The following is a 22,802-nucleotide window of genomic DNA, read 5'->3' as shown; positions in this document are numbered from 1 at the left end:
GGACGCTGAGGAAGACCTTTTACCCCTCCTCGCCTCCTCAAGGTGGTGGCCAAGTGAGCTTGCTGCTGACTAGAGCAAAAGGTACGGGGAGCAAGGTCGCCACAGATCACACAGCAGATACCACAGCTTGGGCCAAGGCTAGCAGAGTTTCCATCCCGCGCCAACTTCCTCCTCCTCCTCCTCGAGCCAATCAATACGAGCACCAGGCTCCAACCAGTCCCTCTCCTTGCTGCCGCCCTGCCCTCTGACCTTTTGGGGGCCTTTCTCTTGATTCATCTCCAGAAGGGAGGTAGAGGCCATCACTCCGGACCTGCTCAATGGCCTCAGAATGGGCTGTCATGGGGCCTATAACCAGGGACAGCTCCTGCTGGCCGAGAGCTGGAATAGGGGGGGGAGGCAGATAAAGGCCTTCCAGGCTGAAGATAAATGGCTGCCTGCAGCCTGCTACAGTAACTTCAGGCCCCCAAGAAGAGCAAACAAAGGGTGCCCCTGTGACACTCCCTGGAAAGATGAAGGCCCAGCAGCGGCAGCCAGGCTGGTTCAAAGCCCCAGCTTAATTGTCAATTAAGCATGCATAAGGGAGACAAAGCCATGACAACCCTTGGCTGCATGCTGGTGTGTGATTGTAAAGCCGAGGAGGGGCAACGCTGGAAACAGCTGATTCTGCTGACAATGTGTTTGTAGGGCATCTTGTAACCAATCAGCCGCTGACAGAGGCAGAGTGCTCCTCCTGCCACCCCTATTGTGCCGGACATTCCAGGACTAGGGTCACACCATGGTCATCGTGGGCAAGTGGGCCACAGCATGGTAAGCAGGGCTGGGAGGGAAGGTGCTGTTAGAGAAAGGGCGCTCTTCCTCTCTAGGACGAGGGTTCTGGGGAAGCCTCGTCTCCAAGGTGCTGCCAGCCCTCCTGGCTCAGGTGCGGTGTTTGGAGAGGGAAGAGTGTGGAGAGTGGGTGTGGGGGAACTGGGGCCTTGTTTCCCCCAGCTCAGTCTTTGGGGTTGCTAGTGCTGACCATGGATGTTGAGCTCTGCTCAGCAACATGGAGATCTTTTTTTTTTTTTCCAGACAGAGTCTTGCTCTGTCACCCAGGTTGGAGTGGAGTGGAGTGGAGTGGCCCATCTCGGCTCACTGCAACCTCCGCCTCCCGCCTCCCGGGTTCAAGCGATTCTCCTGCCTCAGCCTCCGGAGTCACTGGTGCCTGCCACCACACCCGGCTGATTTTTGTGTTTTTAATAGAGATGGGTTTCACCACGTTGGTCAGACTGGTTTCAAACTGCTGACCTCAAGTGATCTGCCCGCCTTGGCCTCCCAAAGTTCTGGGATTTCAGGTGTGAGCCACCACACCCAGCCCACAGAGTGTTTTTTTTGTTTGTTTGTTTGGTTTTTTTTTTTTTTTTTGTATTCTGCATGCAGTTATATTTCTGACTTGGTTAGTGACCACACCTTGGCTGTGGGCACTGAGGTGGGAAGAGTGCCATGTGGCTCTACAGACAGAAGCCACCCCTGATTGCTGGGCTGCAGCCTGCTGTCTGCCTGCTTGCATTACTCAGGAGCCCTGTCATGGCACACATGCCATCCTGGCAGCCTGAGATGGGGACACTAGTCTTTGACCCCAGCATCCTGCATCCCAGGCACCAGCACAGCAGCCACCTCTGTTTCTAGTCCCAGGGCCAGGACACATCTCACTGCCTCTCAGGGGGAATGCCCTGGTGTGTGAGATCAAAAAGAAAATGATTTCTGCTGCCTGCCAGTCTTCCCACTGCCCTTGTTTAGCCCTCTCTAATGTTAAGAGTCATAATGAGGGTAGTATGGGTTACTGAGAAAGGTGTCTTTTTACATTCACTCCCTTCATCCTCACACGCACCCTGTCTGGAAGGTCCTATTTCTCCATTTTGTAGGCAGGAAACTCAGACTCAGAGAAGTTATGTGAATCAGCCACAGTTATAACCTCACTGGTTAGAACCCAGATACATAGCTGCACTCAGAGAAAGAGAAGCCAGTCCCTGGGCTTGGGCCAAGGACCATGTTGAGGAGCCCAGAGTGAAAATTAAGGCAGAAGGGCTGGGTACAATCTCACAACTGTAATCCCAGCACTTTGGGAGGCTAAGGCAGGAGGACTGCTTGAGACCAGGAGTTTGAGGCTGTAGTGAGGCAAGACTGCACCACTGCACTCTAGTTCGGGTGACAGAGGGAGACCCCGTCTCTCAAAAAAAAAAAATACAGAAGAAAAGCAGTCACCGAGAATATTCAGTGTCCCATAACTGTTGCTCCAGAAACAGCAATAGGATCTATCACACCGCAGAAAGATCCACAAAGCCCCCAAATGAAACCTCGATCCGCAGCTGGTTCTGGGGACTTGACACTGACCTGATGACCCGATATCTTTCCTACCAGACAGTAAGCTCCCAGAGGGCAGGACGCGCAGCTCGTACATCACTAGCGTATTCCCAGGACGTGGTAAGCACTCAACACGTCGTTGTGCTGTGGGAAAGCACGGAGTGGGAACCAGCAGGCCTGAGCCCTAGTCCTTGTTTTGCTACCATTGCTCTGTGTCACTTTGGCAAATCACTGCCTCTTTCTGGGCCTCAGTTCCTTTCTTCCAATTCCCTCCAAATTCTAATATTACATGATTTTTAGAAAGATCCAGACTTCTGGGCTACCCCAGAGAATCCACTTCCCGTGGGACGTGCCCTTCTTAGACTCCAGTCAGAGGAGTACGCAGGCGGTGTTTTCTGCCCACCCTGCTGGGTTTCTAGCACCTGCTCCCCGTCCATCCAGCCCCAGCTCTCTGGGTCTCCTGTCAGCACACAGGATGCCTAAACCAACGACCCCGTGGTGACCTCAGCACAGCCCCAGCTTGTCAGAAGGCTGCTGGGCCTTTGTTTGGCTTCCAGGCTCCCTGACTTTGGTGTGGAGATCACAGGTCCCAGCACAATGGCCATTGTCTTCTCAATAATGCCCCTTGCCCCAACCACGCCCCCGGCAGCTCCCAGCTTCAACTCCGTGGATCGCTGTGGCGGCCAAGCGCTCTGGTCCTGCTCAGTGCCAGCCACGTGCCATTTGCCACAACCCTCAGAACCCTGCTTTGAATTTCCCTAAAGGGGTGAAGTTACTCTGCAATCAGGCCAGTCTTTGCCTGGGGGCTTCTCTGCCTCTTAAGTAACTAAGACTATCTTCCTGTGTGGCTGAGCCTCTCTCCTCTATGGGAGAGGGACCTAGAGAAACCCCCGGCACTGGCCCCAGCTTCATGCTGGACACTGTCAGGCTCCCAGAGGCCCTGGAAGAGGCTGTGCTATGGGAGGGCACAGCAGGCATGGAACAAATGCTTGTATACCACCCAGCTGATGGCTCTGAGCCTGTCTTGGTGGCTTTGGTCCCCTGAACACTTGGGTTAGCTCCCAGCCCTCAGGCCTTTCTCATCAGAAGGGCAACCAACAGGTGAGGGGAGCAACAGGTTTCAGAATCACCCCCGAGTTAGAAACAGTGTTTGGCTTTCCTTTCGCAAGCCCTTTTCTTGGAGCAGGCAGGAGGCTGCTACACTTTGTCCTCATGGGCACCGCACAGACCCCGGTGAACATGTCAATTCTAGGAAGCCAGCTCTGCCGGAAGAATGAAGGGCCAGAAGAAGTGCTCCATCCCAGCCTGTGCCTAACACAGAGCTCAGCATATAGGTGTGCTTTTTCCCAAGGAGGCTGTAGGATTCCATCCTGACAAACCGAAAGCCCACAGCAGAGGCATTCTAATCCAGGCCAGGGCCCACACAAAGGAGCACTCAATCAAGCACGATGGAGCAGGTACTCAGTCAGTTTGGCCCAACTCATCACTGCAAAGATTTCAAGTGACTGACCCCCACCAACCCTGATGAAACACGGAAGCCAACAAGCAGAGGCCACCAACAGAGTGGCCGTCCCCAAAGGCCACTGGGCTTCTCCTGAGGCAGCCGGACCGAGCGAGGGGCAGGATATGGCCAGGGATGGAGGAGGTGGCCGGAGTGCCATCCTCCAACACTGCGAGGGATGCCACGCCATCACGACCCCTCTGCCTGAGATTTGGACCTGGTCCACCCATAAGGCAGCCTCCTCAGTGTAGAATGACCGCTGAGTCAGCAGCCACACAGGGAGAAGAAGAGGGAAGGAGACAAATAGGGTAAAGGGTTCCCTGGAGGCTAAGTGAGCCTCACAGGGCAGTGGCTGAGCCAGAAGTTGGAGGAAACTGATCAGAGCCACACATTATTTCCAGGGGAATATTCTGGCAATGAGAGAGCAGCCCTAGGATCACCTCAAAGGATTTGCTCCTCTGAAAACCCTTAAACCAGGTAAGATCCGTGGCGAGAACCAGGATGGGTTGCTGAGGCAGTGAGGCCCAACCTCTGTTTACCTGACAGCTTGTTCGGAGGAGAGGAGCTGGGCTGGTGGTGGGGGGAGCCGTGGGAGAGCAGAGGGTTCAGGCTGTGAGTCTGGTTGGAGCTATAGGCGTCCATGGCCAGCTTCTGCCGGAATGCCTCCTCCTTCCTGCGGTTTGCAAACCAGTTGTAGACACGGACCTCAGTGACCAAGTTGGAGCCCAGGCCGTGGGCTTTGGAGGGGGACACCCCTCGCTGCAAACATTCTGCCCTGGGGATGGATGGAGGGGAGATGGTGAGTGAGGGTGGCGGGGGGACTTGTTGGTGTTTGGCCAAAAGCACACAATCACAGCAGTCTTGGTTGGGAGTGTGAATGGGCCGTGGGCAGAATGGAAGGCTGAGGAGGAGAGGCCTATGCAGAGAAAAGGCCAGCCCATGGAGTGATATGATGAAGATGGCTGAAGTGGGTCTGAATGCAGGGACAGAGCAGGCTATGCCACCCTGGGAGTCAGGGACTTAGGCTCTGGTGTGGCTCCCGAGGAGAAGAGAGCAAGCTGGGGACAGGCAGTCCAGGGGAAGGTCCAGATGGGGCTTCCTGACACCTCCTTATTTAGCCATTCTTCCCACCACACAAAAGGCAAAGCCCTTCGCTGACTCTGTCTTGAATGCCTTCAAAGCACTTCAAGAGGATTTCTGGTCTTTTGGGGTTTGAACTCCCTGAAAGAGTGCCAGGAAGCAAAATGCCTTATACCCTCCAAAAGGCAGGCAGGGTGGGGTCCAAAGCAGGGTGCATTGAGATGGCCGGTCTCTAGCTTTATCAGGGCTGGTGAAACCTCAAACCCAGGTGTGAGAGATTCTTAGACACTACTGGTGCTGCAAGGCATCTCATTAGTCGGGGTACGGAGCACAGCCTGAGGACTCAGTGGGAGTACAGGCCTCTCTGCTTCCCAGCCTGACTTCCCTGGCTGCATTCTTTCCACTGCCAAGGCCAGCCCAGCCCAGAGACAGAGAAAGCGCACACAGGCCTTGGCCAGACCAAAGAGCTGAATTTTTAAAAAGTCAATACTGGAGTCAGGGAGAATAGGGCAGGAATGAAGTAAAAAGATTTCCCAAGGTTTTCCAATAGTTTAAAAAAAAAAAAAATAGCTGGGCTCGGTGGCTACAGCCTATAATTCCAGCTATTTGGGAGGCCAAGGCAGGAGGATTGCTTAAGCCCAGTTCAAGATCTGCTGGGCAACATAGCAAGACCACATATGAAAAATAAATAAATAAAATAACACATAGTTTTTGTTTGTTTGTTTGTTTGTTTTAAAATAGAGATAAGGTCTCGCCATGTTGCCCAGGCTGGTCTCAAACTCCTGGGCTCGAGCAATCCTCTGCCTTGGCCACCCAAAGTGCTGGGATTATAAGTGTGAGCCACCGTGCCTGGTTGGTAGTTAACATGTAAACAGAACTCTGTTGAGTCAGTGGGGGCAGAGTAGACTGAACAGATCTGACCAATTCTTACTCTCCTGCCAAGCTTCCTTTTGGACCACTGCATGTCTGACAATTGGTAGAGGCCAGATCTAGGGTCTGTGGCTAAGGGAGAGTTTTATCCTGGCCTGTATGGAGGTCGAACACAAAATTTTCATTTCACAGGTATCATATTTTACACCAGCATTCTCCAGAGTATCTTCCCTAGAATAATAATTCATGGGATTGTTTGTACTCTACCAAAGATTCCAGAGTTAACAACACATTCAACAAAGCTAAGTGGTTTTCTTGACTGCAGGGCTTCTCAGAGCCTTTAATATATGTTGTGACTCTCTAAGGGGAAGTATCCATATGCTGGTTCTCAGACTTACTGACTAATGAATTGATATTGGGGTTCTGTGGAACATACTTTGGGAAGCCCTGATTTAGCCACACTTATCTGTATAACTAGTGTCTCAATATCCCAGGACCGAGGGGAGGGATCCTGGGTCCCTGTGCTTGCCCACCTGCCCAGGTGAGCTTCTGGTGGTGTTACCTGTTGCATTCCTCCACTAAGGCCTCTCTCTCTTCCTTGCTGGGGTTCTTTTGCCGGTCGTAGGCCTGGTACAAGATTTGCTGGGATGCGGGCCCCCATTTGAACCGGTTGCGGCGCATCTTCTTGTTGGTGGGCTCAGAGCAGGCATCATCGGACTGCCCAGGCCCCTGGCTCTGTTGACTGAACTCTGGAAAGAGAAACAGCAGCTGATCCTGACTGCTTTTGTCTGTCATATTTCCAGAACTCTGGACTGTCTGGTTGAATTCTGAAAAGAGAAAGGAGTAGATTTGATAGGGTCTGTAGCCTTCACTCAGCAGACAGACAGACAGACAGACAGACAGACAGACAACGGACGAAGACACATTTATTCCCCTCTTCTAACTAAGCTTTGCAACCTGCTCTCGCTGCATGTGGAGCTGGAGACGGGGAGGCCTCAGCACAGGCCTTTACTGCCCACCTCAGTTGCTCCAGCAAAGCCACCCTTTTCCTTTCTTTGAAGGAGCTCAAACATAGCCAGCCATTGTTTTAAGAAAATTATTTTTTTTTCCCCTTTGGCTCACTGGCCCTCAGACATGAAGCAACACTCTGCATCCTGAACTCTTGTATTTGATGTCAAGTGGGTGAGCTCAATCGAGTCTCAGATCCAGGGGAGAACTGCTCAAAGGTACAATTTATACTTGCACAAATATTCAGAGGCTGTAGATAGCACTCCCCACCTCTCCTCCCTCTTCCTATATCCGAGGTATCTACATTATAAAGTCAGGTTTTTAGAAAAACCCCAAACCTTTTGAAACATGCTTTGAAATAAATATAACTGGAGCTCAGTATTGGAAAGAGAAGATGTGCTTTAGATCTCAAATAATTTCAAAGACTACAAACATAGGACCCGTCTGGGAGTGGTGTTTAATTAGCTGGAAATGATGCTCCCTGTCTGTCCAATTCCTTGGGTCCAGGAATACTGTGACCCTCAGGAGATTTTTCTAGAATGAATGAGAGCCAGCAGCTCAACCCAGTGGTGATGCCTTAGCCTACATGGTTTAATGAGATTTGATATTTACATGACTGAAGAAGAAAGCTTTGCTGTCCTCGTCTTCACATCTGCATGCAGCAGGGCTCATTGGGGTGATTAATTCCATTTTACAGATGAATAAACAAAGAGGCTGAGCACTCTGCTGAGCAAAGACACATAACACATTCATTTCCTAGCTCTGGGTCCCTATGTTCTAGATCTTAATGTCTTTTTTTTTTTTTTTTTTTTTTTTTTGAGACAGAGTTTTGCTCTTGTTGCCCAGGCTGGAGTGCAGTGGTGTGATCTCAGCTCACTGCAATCTCCGCCTCCCAGGTTCAAACGATTCTCCTGCCTCAGCCTCCTGAGTAGCTAGGATTATAGGTATGCGGCACCATGCCCAGCTAATTTTTTGTATTTTTCATAGAGATGGGGTTTCATCGTGTTGGGCAGGCTGGTCTCGAACTCCTGACCTCAGGTGATCCACCCGCCTCAGCCTCCCAAAGTGCAGAGATTACAGGCGTGAGCCACTGCACCCAGCCTTAATGTCTTTCTTTCACAGTTCCTGTAATTACTCTCACAGGTCACAGAGAGTGGAAGGCTACCACCTCCCTTTGTGATAAGCTCTGAATGTGCCATCATTTACATGCTATCCTTCTCGTTCTTTTGGACAACTGGATCAAAAATCCTCAAGGTTCAAGTCAGGCTACTACTTAATGTTTGAATCCCCTCTACAACCCCCCACTGAGTGGCCCTCCAGTCTATATGCCTCCAGCAGCAGGGAACTTGCCACCTATCTAAGGCTCATGTCCATTTTGGTCCATCAGGAGGAACGGTTAGGGTCCCTAGCCAGCCAGGACTTGGGATCCCAACTGCAGGTGGTGTTGGGCTTTGTTTAACTGTGGACGGATCGTGACACTGTGGCCTTTGATTTGGCCCATTTAGAACCCTGGAGGATTCTTAGGCCACCTTAGGGCTCTGTTTTCAGTGGTGCCCAACAATGCTACTATAGACCTGAGAGAGTCCCTGCCAAATGGCTAGTGGGAAGTCACTGCTAGTGGGATCATGTGGGACCCTAGCTTAATTCCCTCATCACTTAGTCCCCCCAGCTGTGGGATGAGACTGACTGAAAGCTTAGGGATACTAACTAGCCTTTCAGAATATCTACCCCTAGTCAGGATGATGGTGATGTTGGCCCAAATTCCTTTGGGGGTTAGACTTTTTCTTTTTTACAGACAAGGTCTTGCTCTGTCACCCAGGCTGGAATGCAGTAGTACGATCATAGCTCACTGCAGCCTTGACCTCCTGGGCTCAAGCCATCATCTCGCCTTAGCCGACCAAGTAGCTGGGACTACAGGTGTGCAAGCCACCACACCGGACTAATTAAAAAAATTATGTTTGTAGAGATGGAGTCTCACTATGTTGCCCAAGCTGGTCTCAGACTCCTGGCCTCAAGCAGACTTCCCACCACCTCAGCCTCCTAAAGCATTGGGGTTACAGGCGTGAGCCACAGTGCCCCACCTGATTATACTTTTCAAAGTGCTTTCGCCCCTGTACAGTATTTGGCTTCACAGCAGCTCCTCTAAATGCAGTTACTTGAGGAGAAATCAAAGGGAGAGAAGGAGACGTCCCCTGCTCAGTGAGCTCTGTCACAGTGTCTTCCCTCCTCCCTGTAGGCCCTGAGTGGCACCGGTGGAGTCACCGATGGCCAAAGTCAGTGTAGATCATCCCAAGGGCCTGGGAGCAATGGGAGATTTTTTCATTTAATGTAAACAGACACAATAACGGTTAACATTTATTGAACCATTTCTATGGTGAGGTATTGTGCCAAATCCTCTGAATATATTCCTTCATCTAATTCTTACAACCTCTCCATGTGAGAAGTACGGCCATCTCTATTTTACAGATTAAGAAACTGAGGTTCAGACTGGTTAAGTGACTTGCCCAAAGTCATGAGGACTTGGGGCAGGAGCCCAGACATGAGCCCAGCCTGCAGGCTTGCAGACTCCTAACTACCACCCTGTGCATCGCCTCTCACTAAAAACAAAACCCAAGCAATGTACCCGCAAACCCTTCAGATCTGACTTGTGTGGAGGTGACAAAACCGACTCCTGAAGCTTTGTGTCTGGTGGGTGTGACACTCTCGCAGCTGCTCCCTATTGTGGGGCCTGCCTCAGTCTCTCACCTGCCCTTTGAGGAGGTAGCAGCCTGAACAGTGTTCAGAACTCAGTGTGTCCTCAAATCAGCCAGGTGGCTTTGCCTGTAGGTGCTCAGAACCATTCAGGTTCCACTGACCTCAGGGGCTTGGCTCTAGCCTCTCCCAATTTTTGAAGAACTAGACTCCCACATTTGCTCCCTCTAACCACCACGAACTCTTCTCTACTTCCCTTCAGATTAATTGTGTTTGGGGAACAAAATGTCCATTGCCCATGAAAATTATCTTGGAGAAGCTGGCTTCAGTAGTCTCTTTATAGGCTTGGGGGCCAGCTTGGACAAGGAGATTCTATGTGTGTAGAGAGGCCCATGAATATTACCATTTGTTATTTTTAGTTTTTCAAGGAAATTTGTATTCATGTATCATTTTGTATTCTCTCCCCTCTCTTCCTCCTTCTCCTCACCCCATTCACTTGTGTCCCTCTTTTATTTCTCTTACTTCCTGATTCTTATATTATACTTGCATGTCTTGTATTCATCCTTCAAGACATGATTTGAATGTCACCTATTCTAGGAAGCCTTCCATGATATCTCCAGGCAATTTAGCAGTTCCTCTGCTGCCCCTTGTGTATATCTTTATAACAGCTCTTAAAAAGTGAATGTCATTATTTACTCAAACGTCTCCACTTCTTCACTGGATGGCAGGTAAGTCCCTGGAGAAAAGAACCTATGTATTCCACAGCTTAGCATAGTGTTTGGCACATAGTAGGTGCCTGTATAATAGTTACAGAACGAAGGACTGTTTCTTAAGCTTTTATATCTCATGTGACTTTAAAACAAAAATAACGGCCAGGCGTGGTGGCTCACGCCTGTAATCCCAGCACTTTGGGAGGACAAGGTGGGCGTATCACGAGGTCAGGAGATCAAGACCATCCTGGCTAACATGGTGAAACCCCGTCTCTACTAAAAATACAAAAAAAAAAAAAATCGCCCAGCATGGTGGCGGGCGCCTGTAGTCCCAGCTACTTGGGAGGCTGAGGCAGGAGAATGGCGTGAACCCGGGAAGCGGAGCTTCCAGTGAGCTGAGATCACGCCACTGCACTCCAGCCTGGGTGACAGAACGATACTCCATCTCAATAAATAAATAAATAAATAAATAAATAAATAAATAAATAAATAAAACAAAAATAACAATAACAACAATTCTCTTGACGAGACTGTTGTATTTGTAAAATGTCCCTTCCTCAACTTCTTGAGAAACTTTCTGGACCGCTGTCTTTTGAGAAGTTTCCAGTCTGCCTTTCCTGCCTCCTTCTCCTTTCTGAAGAAATTCTCATTGAACACAGAGAGGCAGCACAGACTGGAGATGCTACATAAAACTTAAATAATTGGGCAGGGCTCAAGGGTTGTTGGGTCTTCGGAGACAATGGCTCCTGAGAATTTTTTTAGGCTTTCCAGGAACTATACAGAGAGTTGCTTCACGTCAGGAACACAAATTCTTAAAGAGCTAGTCACCAAGTATGGGGGGCCAACCCATTCTTGGAAAGGTCTCCCGCTCTAAGCAGCAAATAGCTCTCACGTTACTTCTTCCAATGTATTCATGTAATGCTCCCAACAAAAGCACAAACACAATATGAAATGAACACCTAAAACCCTTCCTTTCACCAGCCCAGGGACATTGAGACAATAAATACTGAAACAATCACTTCAGAGCACTGTGTAACAGAAAACAAGAGTCATTTTAAAAAGCAAGAGGGAAAAAGCCCAAACCAGAAAGTGGTGGAAACTAACATCTTGATAAAGACAGAGAAGCTCAGATAAAGCCAGAGGATAATGTGTGGGGAGAGTGAAAACCAATACAAAATTTTCTGGGGAAAGGATGGGATCAAAGTAATGAAAGTCTAATGTCAAAGAATACTTTCCTAAAATACAGGCAGTATGTCATTCTACTCTTGTTATTCATATGCAGTTCAAACTTCCCTAGACTTACTTCAAAACAAAAACTTTTCAGAATAATTGGGTGGTAGAAATCTTGGGGCAGAAAAAAAACTTTGGGATGGGAATAGGAATGATAAGAATTGAGGAGTCAGAGTTCCAAATGCAGACACTTTTCCTGTGCCCTGCCTTAGCCAGAAGTAGCTTCTTCAGGAGCAGGGCCACCAGCTGAGGTCCCCACACTCGACCAATTTTGGTAAATGTGAGCAAACACCTTAAATTGCCTCAGGATTCAAACCCCTCCTCCAAGAACAGGGTGAAGTTCTGAATATATCTCTCTATACAAATGCCTTCTATTGTTGATACTTTTTCCAGAGAGGAGGAAATTGTAATAGTAATTAATATTATTGACTGCAATGAAATGTCTTCTTTGGAAATTGACTGTTGGTCATGTATCAAGGGGAGATACTTGGCTTTCTCTGGGGGAAGATATTTCACTCTGCCACCTACTTGGTTTCAAAGAGGAGGACGTTGGAAGGAGGGGCCAAAAAGTTTAAGCTAGGCTGCTTACACTGACAGGCTCCTCAGAGCAACTGGCTGGGTAGCAAGGGGCTGTGACCGAAGAACATGATAGAAGCCAATCCATTGTACAGCAACCACCAAGGCTAAATCTACTTGCCAGTTTCCTTATATCTGCTAAATGCTCACAGGGCCTTGTTGATGAAAGGGAAACTGAGGCAGCCCATGGGGTGAGAGGGCAAAGGTCACTTCAGGCTGAGGCAGAGGCAGGATGAAAACACTTACGTCGGAGGATCTCTCGTTGCTTTCTGACGTACCAAGTGTACAGGGCAGCACGCTTCTGGGTCTTCATAGGGGTGCCCTTGTTGAGATGCTGGGAGAGGTGTGATTGGTTCAGGCCGGTGACATCGACCACCTCCCTCTGGGGGATGTTGTGTTGCTGCATGTAGCCCTTGATCATTTTAGCAGCCCTCCAAGGGTCCTCACTAGACAGACAAGCAGATGGTTAGGGTACTAGCGGGAGACATCTGGGGAGAAATATTCTCTTTCTAGGGGGTGCTACCTATACTCTATGCAAAATTCTGAATTTTCCACCCATCTAAGCTACAACTTTGGGATAGACATGAGGCCAAAATGGAAGCTAAACAGAAGAGAAGGTGGCGGGCGGCCCCTGTATGGTACACCTCACCCCTTTCTTCCGAGGTTAGCGGACAAAAGAGCACTTCCCATCTTCAGGAATAAAAAAGCACCACCACCACTCTCTCTTACTAAGCAAAAAGAAAAGCTCTTGTTTTATTTATTTTTATTTATTTATTTATTTATTTATTTTGAGGTGGAGTTTTGCTCTTCACCCAGGCTGGAGTGAAATGGCATCTTGGCTCACTGCAACTTACGCCTCCCGGGTTCAAGCGATTTTCCTGCCTCAGCCTCCCGAGTAGCTGGGATTATAGACGCCCGGCACCACACCCAACTAATTTTTGTATTTTTAGTAGAGACAGGGTTTCGTCATGTTGGCCAGGCTGGTCTCACACTCCTGACCTTAGGTGATCCATCTGCCTCGGCCCCCCAAACTGCTGAGCCACCGCGCCTGGCCGTTTTATTTTGCTTTTCTTCATTTTCCTGGAATGTGGGAGATTTAAAAGGCAGGAGGCCAACTGGAAAGTGGGGATGCCGTTAGCTTGGGGCTGGACTCACTGATCCTACAATGAAGTGGGGATAGCACCAGTTTCTGAATCTGCCCAATTTTAGCTTCAACCTCTCCTACATTATTTTCCTTTTGAATGGGGATCTCCATTTCTTATAAAACAGGGGTGAAATGTACGTGTTCACCTTCTGAGAAGCAAGGAGGGTGTCTCAGCCAAATAGTAAATACTTTTCAGAGTTTTAGAAAAGTTTTCCAGAATACAATGTTGTACCTCCTTGGGACTGGAGGATCACACCACTGAGGTAAGGCAAGTAGTTAAAAAAAAAAAAAAAAAAAAATCCACAGCCCCACCTTCCAGACAAAATCTACTGGGCTAATGGGGACAAATAATTTCAATTTCGGACATTAACAATTTTAGATGCCTTGTTTTCCTGTATTATCGTGTTTCTCATAAATTTTAAGCACTGGGTAAGAACATGATTATACTTTTCATTTCTCATAAACACGGGTGTGTAAATTGCTAATTTTAGCACCTTTGAATTTTATTTGTCTAGAATGGTTTCAACTTTGCCAATATCTTTTCTTGCTTATTGAACAGATGCTTTGAAAAGAGAGATATAATTTAAAACTAGAAATTAAGAAAATACTGTGCAGCACAGAACAAAAGTACTAAAGAAGCAATATATACACATTTACTATTTATTTAATGCAGGTACATATTTAACTTACAAAAACCAGCACCCCATTACTGTATGTTGATGTATGTATTAGCTCAATAGAACATGAAAAAAAAAAAAAAACGAAAGGGAAAACTAGTTTCAGGTGAAACAAACAAACTAGTTTCAGGTGAAACAAACAAACAAAAAAAAACCAGTGTAAAGTAGAGGCTGAAATAGATACAGCATTGCAATATAATAAGCAATTTTATTTCTAAATGGTGCCTTTAATATGTCAAATAAAATTAATTTTGTTTAATGAATAAAAATCCAGTAATTGAACATATTTTGCAAGCATTTGGGTAGTTGTGATTGTTTTATCAAGACTTTGGTATTAAACTCGTGAGAGCACAGGCTTTGATAGAGATGTTTTTGAGAAATGCAAACTTTTATATTAATTATATATAAAAACGAGTTTCTCAAGTATTTACAAAGGTACTTTCCAAGTACACAATATAAGGAAGTAACAACAAGAACAAAAAATGAGAAAATGAGTTACAGTTTCAAACGTGGAGAATTCACATTAAGAGGAAAATAATGTAATAAACATTTTAGACATGTCCTTGTAAACATCACAGATCATTTAAAAGCTTATTTCCGGTGAATATTTCCACAGATTTTTTAGGGTGGAAAAACACTTTCAATGGTTACGAACAAGAAACTTCGAACCTTAGGGGGAAAACTGCATTTTAAAAGTTAATATGGCTTTTGCAAATTCTTCGGCTATTTTTCTTTTGTTTAATTGCCTTTACCTGGGTTCATTTGGTATGCCTAAGAAACCTAGAAAAATAGGGTACTGTTGTAAGTGGGAATGGTTCTGTGGAAATAGTGAATTAGTTCACCAATTGGGGAGGGTAAAAAAAAAGCCCCCAAAAACCTTATAAATGATGGCAAAACCTTTTAAGTCCGACTTAAAAAGAGAGTGAGGAGTAAGATGGCGCAGTTACACCTTTACAGCTCTCTGACCCCAAAATTCACGTGTGTTCACCGGCAAGAGCCGGGAGAGTTGGTTATTTATTTTTTTTATTTGAAAACACAGCTCAGGTTCAGGGGTTCCTAACACGGAGAAAGGCACGGGTCCCGAAGAGCGCCAGCGGCCATTGTGTCCCAAGCGCAGGTGTCAAACGCCGGCCGTGGCGCCCGCAGGGTCCGTCCCGCACGCTCCTTCTCAAACAATGACTTTGCTGCCCACGAACAGAGAAGCCTGGATCCCAGCGCAATCCGCGGCACGTTCGTTAAGGAGCCCAACTTTGGCTTCTTACAAAGCAACCCACTTTCTAGATGCCCCCGGCGCGCCCGCCTCGAGGCCGCGAGTAAGGCCAGCTCCGGCCGGGAGCCGGGGACCGGGAAGCGCGCAGTCCGGACCTTCCTTCCCCGCCTTTCTCTTCCAGGTTTACTAGAATTCCAGGAACTCCAAAATACGACTTCTCTTTTCTCTTTGCTTTTCGTCTTAAGGGAACACAGTGGGCAAAAGAAGGGAGTGCGTTTGCCCGGGGGCTCGGGAGCCCCCTGTGCAATGACCTAAGGACCGCTAGCGATTTCTTGAAAAATTACTTTAATCAAGTCCTACGCTCCCGGGAGCGGGGGAGGAAAGGCAGCACCCGCTCGGGACGGGAGAAAAAAGCCTCCAGGTCTGTCCCGCGTCTCCAACTCGACGAGGGTCTCCGGCTCCCCAGTCTCCCTCCCTGCCCTACTGGGGCCTGGGGTTTTGGGGAGGGAAGAGGGGTGCTGGGGTCTGAGGACCCTGGGCCGGGCCTGGCTTTCCACTGGCCGGGCCTGCGGGTGTCGGCGACCCGGGGGCTCCGCGGGCGGCTCCGGCGCTCAGAGAGCCCGCGTCCGGCGCCGGGGCGGCGGGGCCACGGGGCCGCACGGGGCGCCTGGCTGGGTGCGCCTGGCTGGGAGCGGCGAGCAGCCCCGTGCCCGCGTTTTGATTTCCTTTCCCTTCTAAGCCGCGTTTACAACTTCACCAATGAATAACCCGCCTCTCTTTTCAACCTAATCACGGCTCTTTGTGTATCTTTCTGTTGATGATTTATAGAAATAAATTAATAACACCCCAACTCCACGTGCTGCAGTTTATGTTACGTCTCAGCTGCGTCCAGCCCGGCGCGGGGCTGGGTGCGGAGGGGCGCCCCGGGTCTTTCCAGCGCCGCGCTAAAAAGCGGCCGCCTGCGGCCGGGCCGGAGGGCCTAGGCCCTGTGACCCCCAGTGGCCGGCAGTGGGAGCCTGGTTCATCCGCCTGGTTCTGAGCGACCTCCCGGCAGCCCTGGCGCCCCAGCCGCCCCTAGGGGCCACTCTCTCGACCCCTCTTAGCCTCTATGACTCACACCTGCCGCGTCGCGGAACTCTCTTGCAGGAGTTCTCTCCCGATAAGGGAGAAATCACCTCCGGGCGGGAAAGCGGCGAGGGAAGAACCGCAAACCTATGAATTATACCAAAGTGTGTTTGGGGGAAAAATATCTACAAGATCCCTGATTGTTTTGGCTAGAGGGCAAACCGCCAGGCCCTCGGAGCGCAAATTCAAATGCAAGGTCATATCCCACCCCAAACCGCCGCTGCGGACGTAAGGCCGAGGCTCAGCCCCGAAATCGCGGCGCTTCAGTGTCCGAAGCCACGCGATGGGCTCCGTCCTAAAGCGGAGTGGCCCGGGAGCGACGTGCGGTCCCAGGGAACCGCTCGGCTCTTTAGATAATTAGTAACCAGCTGTCAAAGCCTAGGGCGGTCGGGGAGGACCCACAAACGATCCCGGCCCTGGGGATACACTGCCAGCCGGCCTGACCTCCTGGGGAGAGGCCGGGGGTGGGCAGCGAGGTCTGGAAACGCCCTCCTTTCTCAGACTGAGAGCAGACTCCTTTCTCAGACTGAGACCAAATCCTCTGCGAACTGAGGTCTGAGACATGTTCGCCCCCACACCACCCCGCTTGGTTTCTTGGGCCCCGCGCGGGTCCACCCCGACCCTACGTGCAACATGCCCTTTGCAAATCTAAACCGGCGTTGGGGATCTCGGATAATTCTGGGCCTTGCATGGGGGCGGCTAACAAGAGTGCCCACCAGGGAACTCGCCTCCCAGATCCCGGCCCCGGACGCCGCCTGTCCTTCGGCAAAGAACTGCAGGTCATCATGCAGGTCAATGTGTCCGAGGCCGACATGCGGCTTTCCAGACCCAGGCAGCGCGCAGGAAAAAATGCGCGGCCTGGGGCTTGTAGCGGCGCGAGCCTCTGCTCCCGGGAAGTCGCAGCGGTTTCACTGCACCCACTCGCACCTTCAGTCGCGTGGGCAAACCTCCCGGCAAAGGGCTCCGCAGCTCCAGTTCTCCCCGGCCGAGCTCCAGCCCCGTGGGGAAAAGCCCCTGGGTCCACGACGCTGGCCTGGGCCTGGGGAGAAGAAGCCCGGTGGGTCGCAGTGTCTTTCGGCTAAGGGATTGGGAAGGTCCCAGGTGTTGGGAGAGAAGCAGAGCGCCCCCCGGGGGACTTCTCTGGTGGGAAACGGGCTTGGCGAGTGTGGTCGGGCGCAGTGTCACTCAGGCCCGGGGCAGGGGCTCCAGGGGTTCGGGTGGGTCCTCTCCAACTCGCTCTGCGCCTACCTGAGCATCCGGTCCACCTCCGCCCGCTGCTCCGCCGCCTCCTCGGTGTTGAGCGCCTGCAGCTCCTTGAGGATGGGAGGTGTGTCATAGTCGTCGCCGTCCTCGGAGCCCTCGTCGCCGGACAAGCGGCCCTTGGCGTGGCCGTTGGTGAGAGTATGGAAGACCGGCTTGGTGTCGGGCTCGGCCCCGCTGCCAGGGGACAAGGGCAGCGTCTCCAGCTTCACCCCGAAGTTCGGCGATGGCAGCAACTCCTCCAAGGCCTGAACCAGCACCTCCTTGGTGACCCCGGAGCTCAGCAGGGCGCTCAGGAGTTCTTGCTGGAGCGACGTGAGCTTGGACACCATTTTCCAAGGACAGAAAAAGAAGGGGGTGAGGGCGTGGGTGGGTGCGAGAGAGGAGGGTGGAGGGGATTTTCACAAGCAAACTCCAAATCCAGGAACCCCTCCACCCTTCAGCCTCCAGACACCTGTTACTCCCCGGGGTCCCGGAGTCTCCTCCGAGAGGAGTCAGAAAACTTCTAACTTGCCATGATCGCCACCATTAGGCCATATAAGATATGCAAATTAGTGGGAAGGGCCCAGCTTTCGGCTGGATGCAAATGATGGTGGGGAGGGGGAAACCCGGAGAGAGGGAGAGCCGGAGGGGCAGACCTGGAGAACAGAAGACCCGGGCCGGGAGCGGGGCTTTGCCAGGGTCCATTCTACTCACGCTGGGGGGCTGGAGACCTTCTTTTACTGGTTCTGCTTATCAGCCAAACTTCAGCTAACCTCTGGACTTGTTAAGCCAGTGCCTTGCAGCCTAGGCGCGGGGCTTTTCCACCGGTTCTCAGTTCCGCTTTAGTCCAGAGAGAAGACACTACGCTTCGGCGTTCAGGTGAGAGCCGGAGGAAGCTGGGGTGCTCGTGGAAGAAGGGGACGCAGGAGGAAACGAAGAGTAGAGACCCTGGATGCGTCCCAGCCGACGCAGGTGGTGGGCCAGGAGAGCCCGCAGGGCGGAAGAGAAACTGACCACTTAGGAAGGGGCGCCGAGGCCAGCGGGGAGGTGAGGCCGCCTTAGGTGGGGTGCGCGCGCCCTGGAGGGACTCCATTTATTTCCACTTTGGTTACTGCTCTCCAGGCCCCAGAACCTCCCTGGCCCGGTCTGGCGGTTTGGGTTTGCAGAACTGCCCGCCAGAGAGCGTAGACGAGGGTGAAGGAGTCCGGGAGGACTCTTGGAAAGAGACTACTTTATGGGCAGAGGGAGTAGCCAAAGTGAAGCTCCCCCAGCAGCCGGGCTGCACCGGCGCCCAGCCTGACAACGCCACTGGGGAGCTGGACCCCTGGGGCTCCTCACTCTCCTGTTTAAACCCGATGTCAAGGCGTCTTCGCCTTGGGGGAGGATGGTGAGGCAGAATGGTGAGGCACTAGGATGGTGAGGCAGTGAAAGCAAAGCTTGACCTGCAGCTGGATGGACACTTGCAGCCGAGTGTCCCCCCGGCTCACTCATTTCTGGTTTATTCGCAGTTCCAGAACATCTGTGGTTCCCTGGGCAGGGGACGAGCTCTGCAGACGAGGTCACTGCAGCAGTGGCAGGAATCTTGCACTCCTAGTAGAGAAGGTGTCGACAGAGCTATTGAGGGAAAGAAGTTTTTTGTTTTGTTTTGTTTTGTTTTTTTCCAGTCTGGCCTGGGCCAGGTAGGAAGCCATAGGCCTGGCAGCACTATTGGAGTTTCACCTGCTTCTCCCCGGGAGACCGGCAGGAGGGGAGGGCTGCGCCCAAACCTGCAAGCTAGGACCTGACCTGTAGAAGAACAGGGGAAGGGAATTCTTTGCTTCCACCATACACAGACCTAAGGCTTCTGGGGAGAAGCATAACGCTTCCCTTCTGGGAGCCTCAGTTTCCTCATCTGCAAAAAGGGGATACCACTGATACCTTTTATTTGGGGGGGGTTGTATATTGAGTGAGACCACTTGTGCAACCTCTTGGTCTAATAATAAAGTTCAACACTTTCTGGTCTGGGAAGATGGGAAGCCAGTTCCCAGTAGTAAAATTGAGTTTCTCTGGAAACTTAGGGTTTTCAGAATTGGTGATACAGTGCTGGGGTTGGAGGGATTGGAGGACTAAGGTTTCAGAATCAGCAGAAACATTGCAAAAGAGTTTCTAAGCACATTTTCCTTCCTCTCCCACCCTTGAAAGATAACTAGGAGGAAGTAAGGTTAGGTTAGGGATAGAGAGGAATTTCAGCAGGAGGAGGAAGGGTCTAGCAGCTCTCATCTGCCTAGGGGCAGGATCTAATCTCTTAGGTGTGCGAGGGCTGATGGTGTAATTTATCAAGTCAGGCTGTTAAGGAGCTAGGATGCCTCTTAAATACAGGGTCTGCTACAGGTGCCTGGGCCACTTGTGCTGAGAGCCAGAAAGAAGGGATGGTTAAGTGCATGGAGCCTGGGGAAGGTTTACACTGATCTCAGTCCCTCTTTGCCTGAGACAAGCAAACCCCAAATTCAGGAACATCTCCATCCTTCAGCCTCCAGAAGCCCGTTACTCCTCAGGTTGCCAGAGGGAGTCATAACTTCATAAAAATGTTGGTTTTTCATTTCACCTTTTTTTTCCCTCTAGTTTGTTGTAATAGGTGGCAAATCTTTGCCTCTCATAATTCTGTCCACTGGAAGAACATTCTCTACCTGTCCAGCTTGCCTCAAGAAGGATAATGAAGTGTTCAGAGTAAATGTTCCTGGAGAACAATTTCTTTTTCTGTCTCTCACTCGCTATCAGGATAGAAGCATCAAGTGTAATGAAGATCAGTTTCTGTGTTAAGCTGGAAAAACCCATTGAAAAAACAGCAATCATTTCTGTTGTAACAACAAAACTTTGATTGGCAGTTCCAGCTGCTGTGTGCCCCATCTGATTCCCAAGTCTCATTCTCTCTCAGAATTCAGGTGTCAGCAAACCCATTCTTCCCCATACCCCAGGTAACTGCGTGAAAGTGCAGGAAATTTCACACAGAGGATACGACACATTTCCTATGAGTGTCAGGTATGTTTTCCAGGTAATCTGGCTATTCACATCCAGCAACTTCCTGTAATGCTCCTTCCTAGACCTACCTTGTAATATACCACTTTGTGCGATGTAAGTGCTCATCAAGTAATTATTCTGTACTGTAGATCTTCAAACAGTTTCACCAATCCCTTCATATGGAAATTTAGAAAGAGATGTGTAAAGTAGACCAGCAGATAGTCTTTCAGAATGCAGGTCACAAATGCTAAGTGAGCTATCCTATAAAACTCTTCAGTTAAACTTCCCCCAAATAGAGGAAGACGGAGTAGGATTGAAATAACATCTGTTTATGCTTCACACAGAATAAAGTGATGATGGACTGATATAATAACCCTATTTTAAAGATGGAAAAATAAGATATGGGAGAGTCTCAGGTTGCTTGTAGTCACCTCAGCAAATTAAAGGAAGGGTTGAGATTGGGGCTCAGAACTTTTGAGCAGGACTTTAGGATGAAAGGGGAAGGTCTCTAGCTGTCATTGTTCTGAGAGATGAGAAGTTGAAAGGAGAATTCTAAGGGGGGAGAGGTGGAGGATACCCAGCAGAGAATAGTGGGCAGGCTTTGGAGTAGTCAAACAGAACTAAACTTGAACCCAAGATCTGCTTCACCTGCTGTGTGACTTCGGGCATGTTACATTATCTTTCTGATCTTTAGTTTCCTTATGTGCAAAATGATAATGACACTCTACTGCGCCTGTGTGAAGATTAGGTGAGTTAGCAACTACAGATTCCTAGAATATGGTGGGCTCTCACGTATTTAGAAAGAAAAGACACATCTTGAAAACACGCTGAGAACTGAGGCAACTGATGTCTTTAGGCTCTTATAGTCCCAGCATGTTTTTGAGAGCTACTGAATTTGAAGAGACCATATCAGTTTTGTCTACTCAAACTAGATGAATTTGCAGTTCATATCCCAAGGTTTTTTTCTTTTTTTTATGGGAGGTGCAATCCCTGGTATAAAATAAGTTGAAATCTAGTTGATTCATCACTCTATGAAGGCGTTCTGGGCACCATGCTGGTCATTCCACAGATTGGCACGTGTGGTTTCTGTGAACTCATCTCCCCTGGAACTTAGCAGCGCAAGTGATATTTTTCTGATTTGTACATGCAGTCTTTCCCCTACTTTTCACGGTTGCACTTCTTTGTTTACAGAAGAGATTCTGGTCATTTCCACCCCCTGCCACTCCACTCTCCCAGGCTTTCTGATTGGTTCACAGAGTATCTAGAAGGCCTCAAAATAAAATCATCTCTAGAGTAAAACATAAATACCATCCTAAGCTGTTCTGCAGGAGGTCAGGGGCCTTCTTGTTAGACAGCAGTGTTGCAACCTGGAGAACATTCTAGACTTCAGGGTCTGGAAAGAGCCTGAGGTTCTTCTTCTGGCTACAGTACCCCTTTCTGGGAAATTCATCTCCCCAGGAGTTTTGGTGAGCACCTTCTCTGGGTCTCTGATTCTACCTTTGAAAAATGGCCGGTTGGTTTGGATAACCATTTAGGTCCTCCGACTTTTTTTATAATTTGAAATTCCTAAAAGGTCTTAAATTATTAGGATGTCTACTTGCAGGCCTTTGGGCAGATGGGCCAAGAGCTCAGGCCAGACCTCTATGTAGTAGTGGACATGAAGCCTTGACTAGCCACGAAAAAATACACCACAGAGAGCAAACCCCATGAGGGGCAGGCATCTTCTCATGTCTTACTCCTCAGTGCCTGGAGAGATGCCGATGCATGGTAGATGCTCAAGAAAATGCTTACTGAGTAAATGAACATGTGATTGCCTCTGGACAATACTGTTAAAACTAAATACTTGCCAGGTGTGGTGGCACACACCTGTGATCCCAGTGCTTTGGGAGGCCAAGGTGGGAAGATAGCTTAAGCCCAGGAGTTCAAGATCAGCTGGGGCAAAATAGTGAGACCCTGTCTCTACAAAAATAAAAAAAGTAGCCAGGCATGGTAGTGCGTGCTCATAGTCCTAGCTACTCGGGAGGCTGAGGTGGGAGGATCGCTTGAGCTCAGGAGTCTGAGGTTGGTTCCATTGAACTATGACTGTGTCACTGCACTTCAGCTTGAGTGACAGAGTGAGACCCCATTCTTTAAATAAATAAATAACTACTTTTACCAGACACAAAAGAATCTATACTGTGTGATTCCATTTATATAAAGTTAAAAAGTGGAAAAACGAATCCATGGTGCTAGAGGTTTCTGGGGTGCTAGAAAAGGTTCTATATATTGGTTGGGATGGTGGATCCATCACCAGGCTACATGTGTTGGATTTGTGCATGTTGCCATATGTAAGTTATAAATTAGTATAAAGTAAATTAAATAAATAACTCCAAGTATAAAATGTAAACAGTATAGGGCTGGG

At 49.5% G+C, this 22,802-nt stretch overlaps 2 protein-coding genes across 6 annotated transcripts in view; both read right to left on the bottom strand.

Moving 5' to 3' along the window:
- The window catches only part of SYNRG (synergin gamma), a 334,879-nt gene that overhangs the window by 213,128 nt on the left and 98,949 nt on the right, over positions 1-22,802 (bottom strand). The gene's annotated exons all lie outside the window — the stretch shown is intronic.
- HNF1B (HNF1 homeobox B) overlaps positions 1-22,802 on the bottom strand; it is a 70,955-nt gene that overhangs the window by 42,495 nt on the left and 5,658 nt on the right. For 3 of the 5 annotated variants that reach the window (XM_001112182.5, XM_077969406.1, XM_028835662.2), the window contains exons 1-4: positions 17,411-18,995; positions 12,253-12,452; positions 6,354-6,540; positions 4,381-4,616 (exon numbers count right to left, since the gene is read on the bottom strand). In XM_001112182.5, the coding sequence (XP_001112182.2) occupies positions 4,381-4,616; positions 6,354-6,540; positions 12,253-12,452; positions 17,411-17,754 (967 nt within the window). In that variant the 5' untranslated portion in view covers positions 17,755-18,995. 5 annotated transcript variants of the gene reach the window in all.

The sequence above is a fragment of the Macaca mulatta genome, chromosome 16 (assembly GCF_049350105.2).
Source record: "Macaca mulatta isolate MMU2019108-1 chromosome 16, T2T-MMU8v2.0, whole genome shotgun sequence".
Lineage (NCBI taxonomy): Eukaryota > Metazoa > Chordata > Mammalia > Primates > Cercopithecidae > Macaca > Macaca mulatta.
This window is presented reverse-complemented; position numbering and strand designations above follow the sequence as displayed.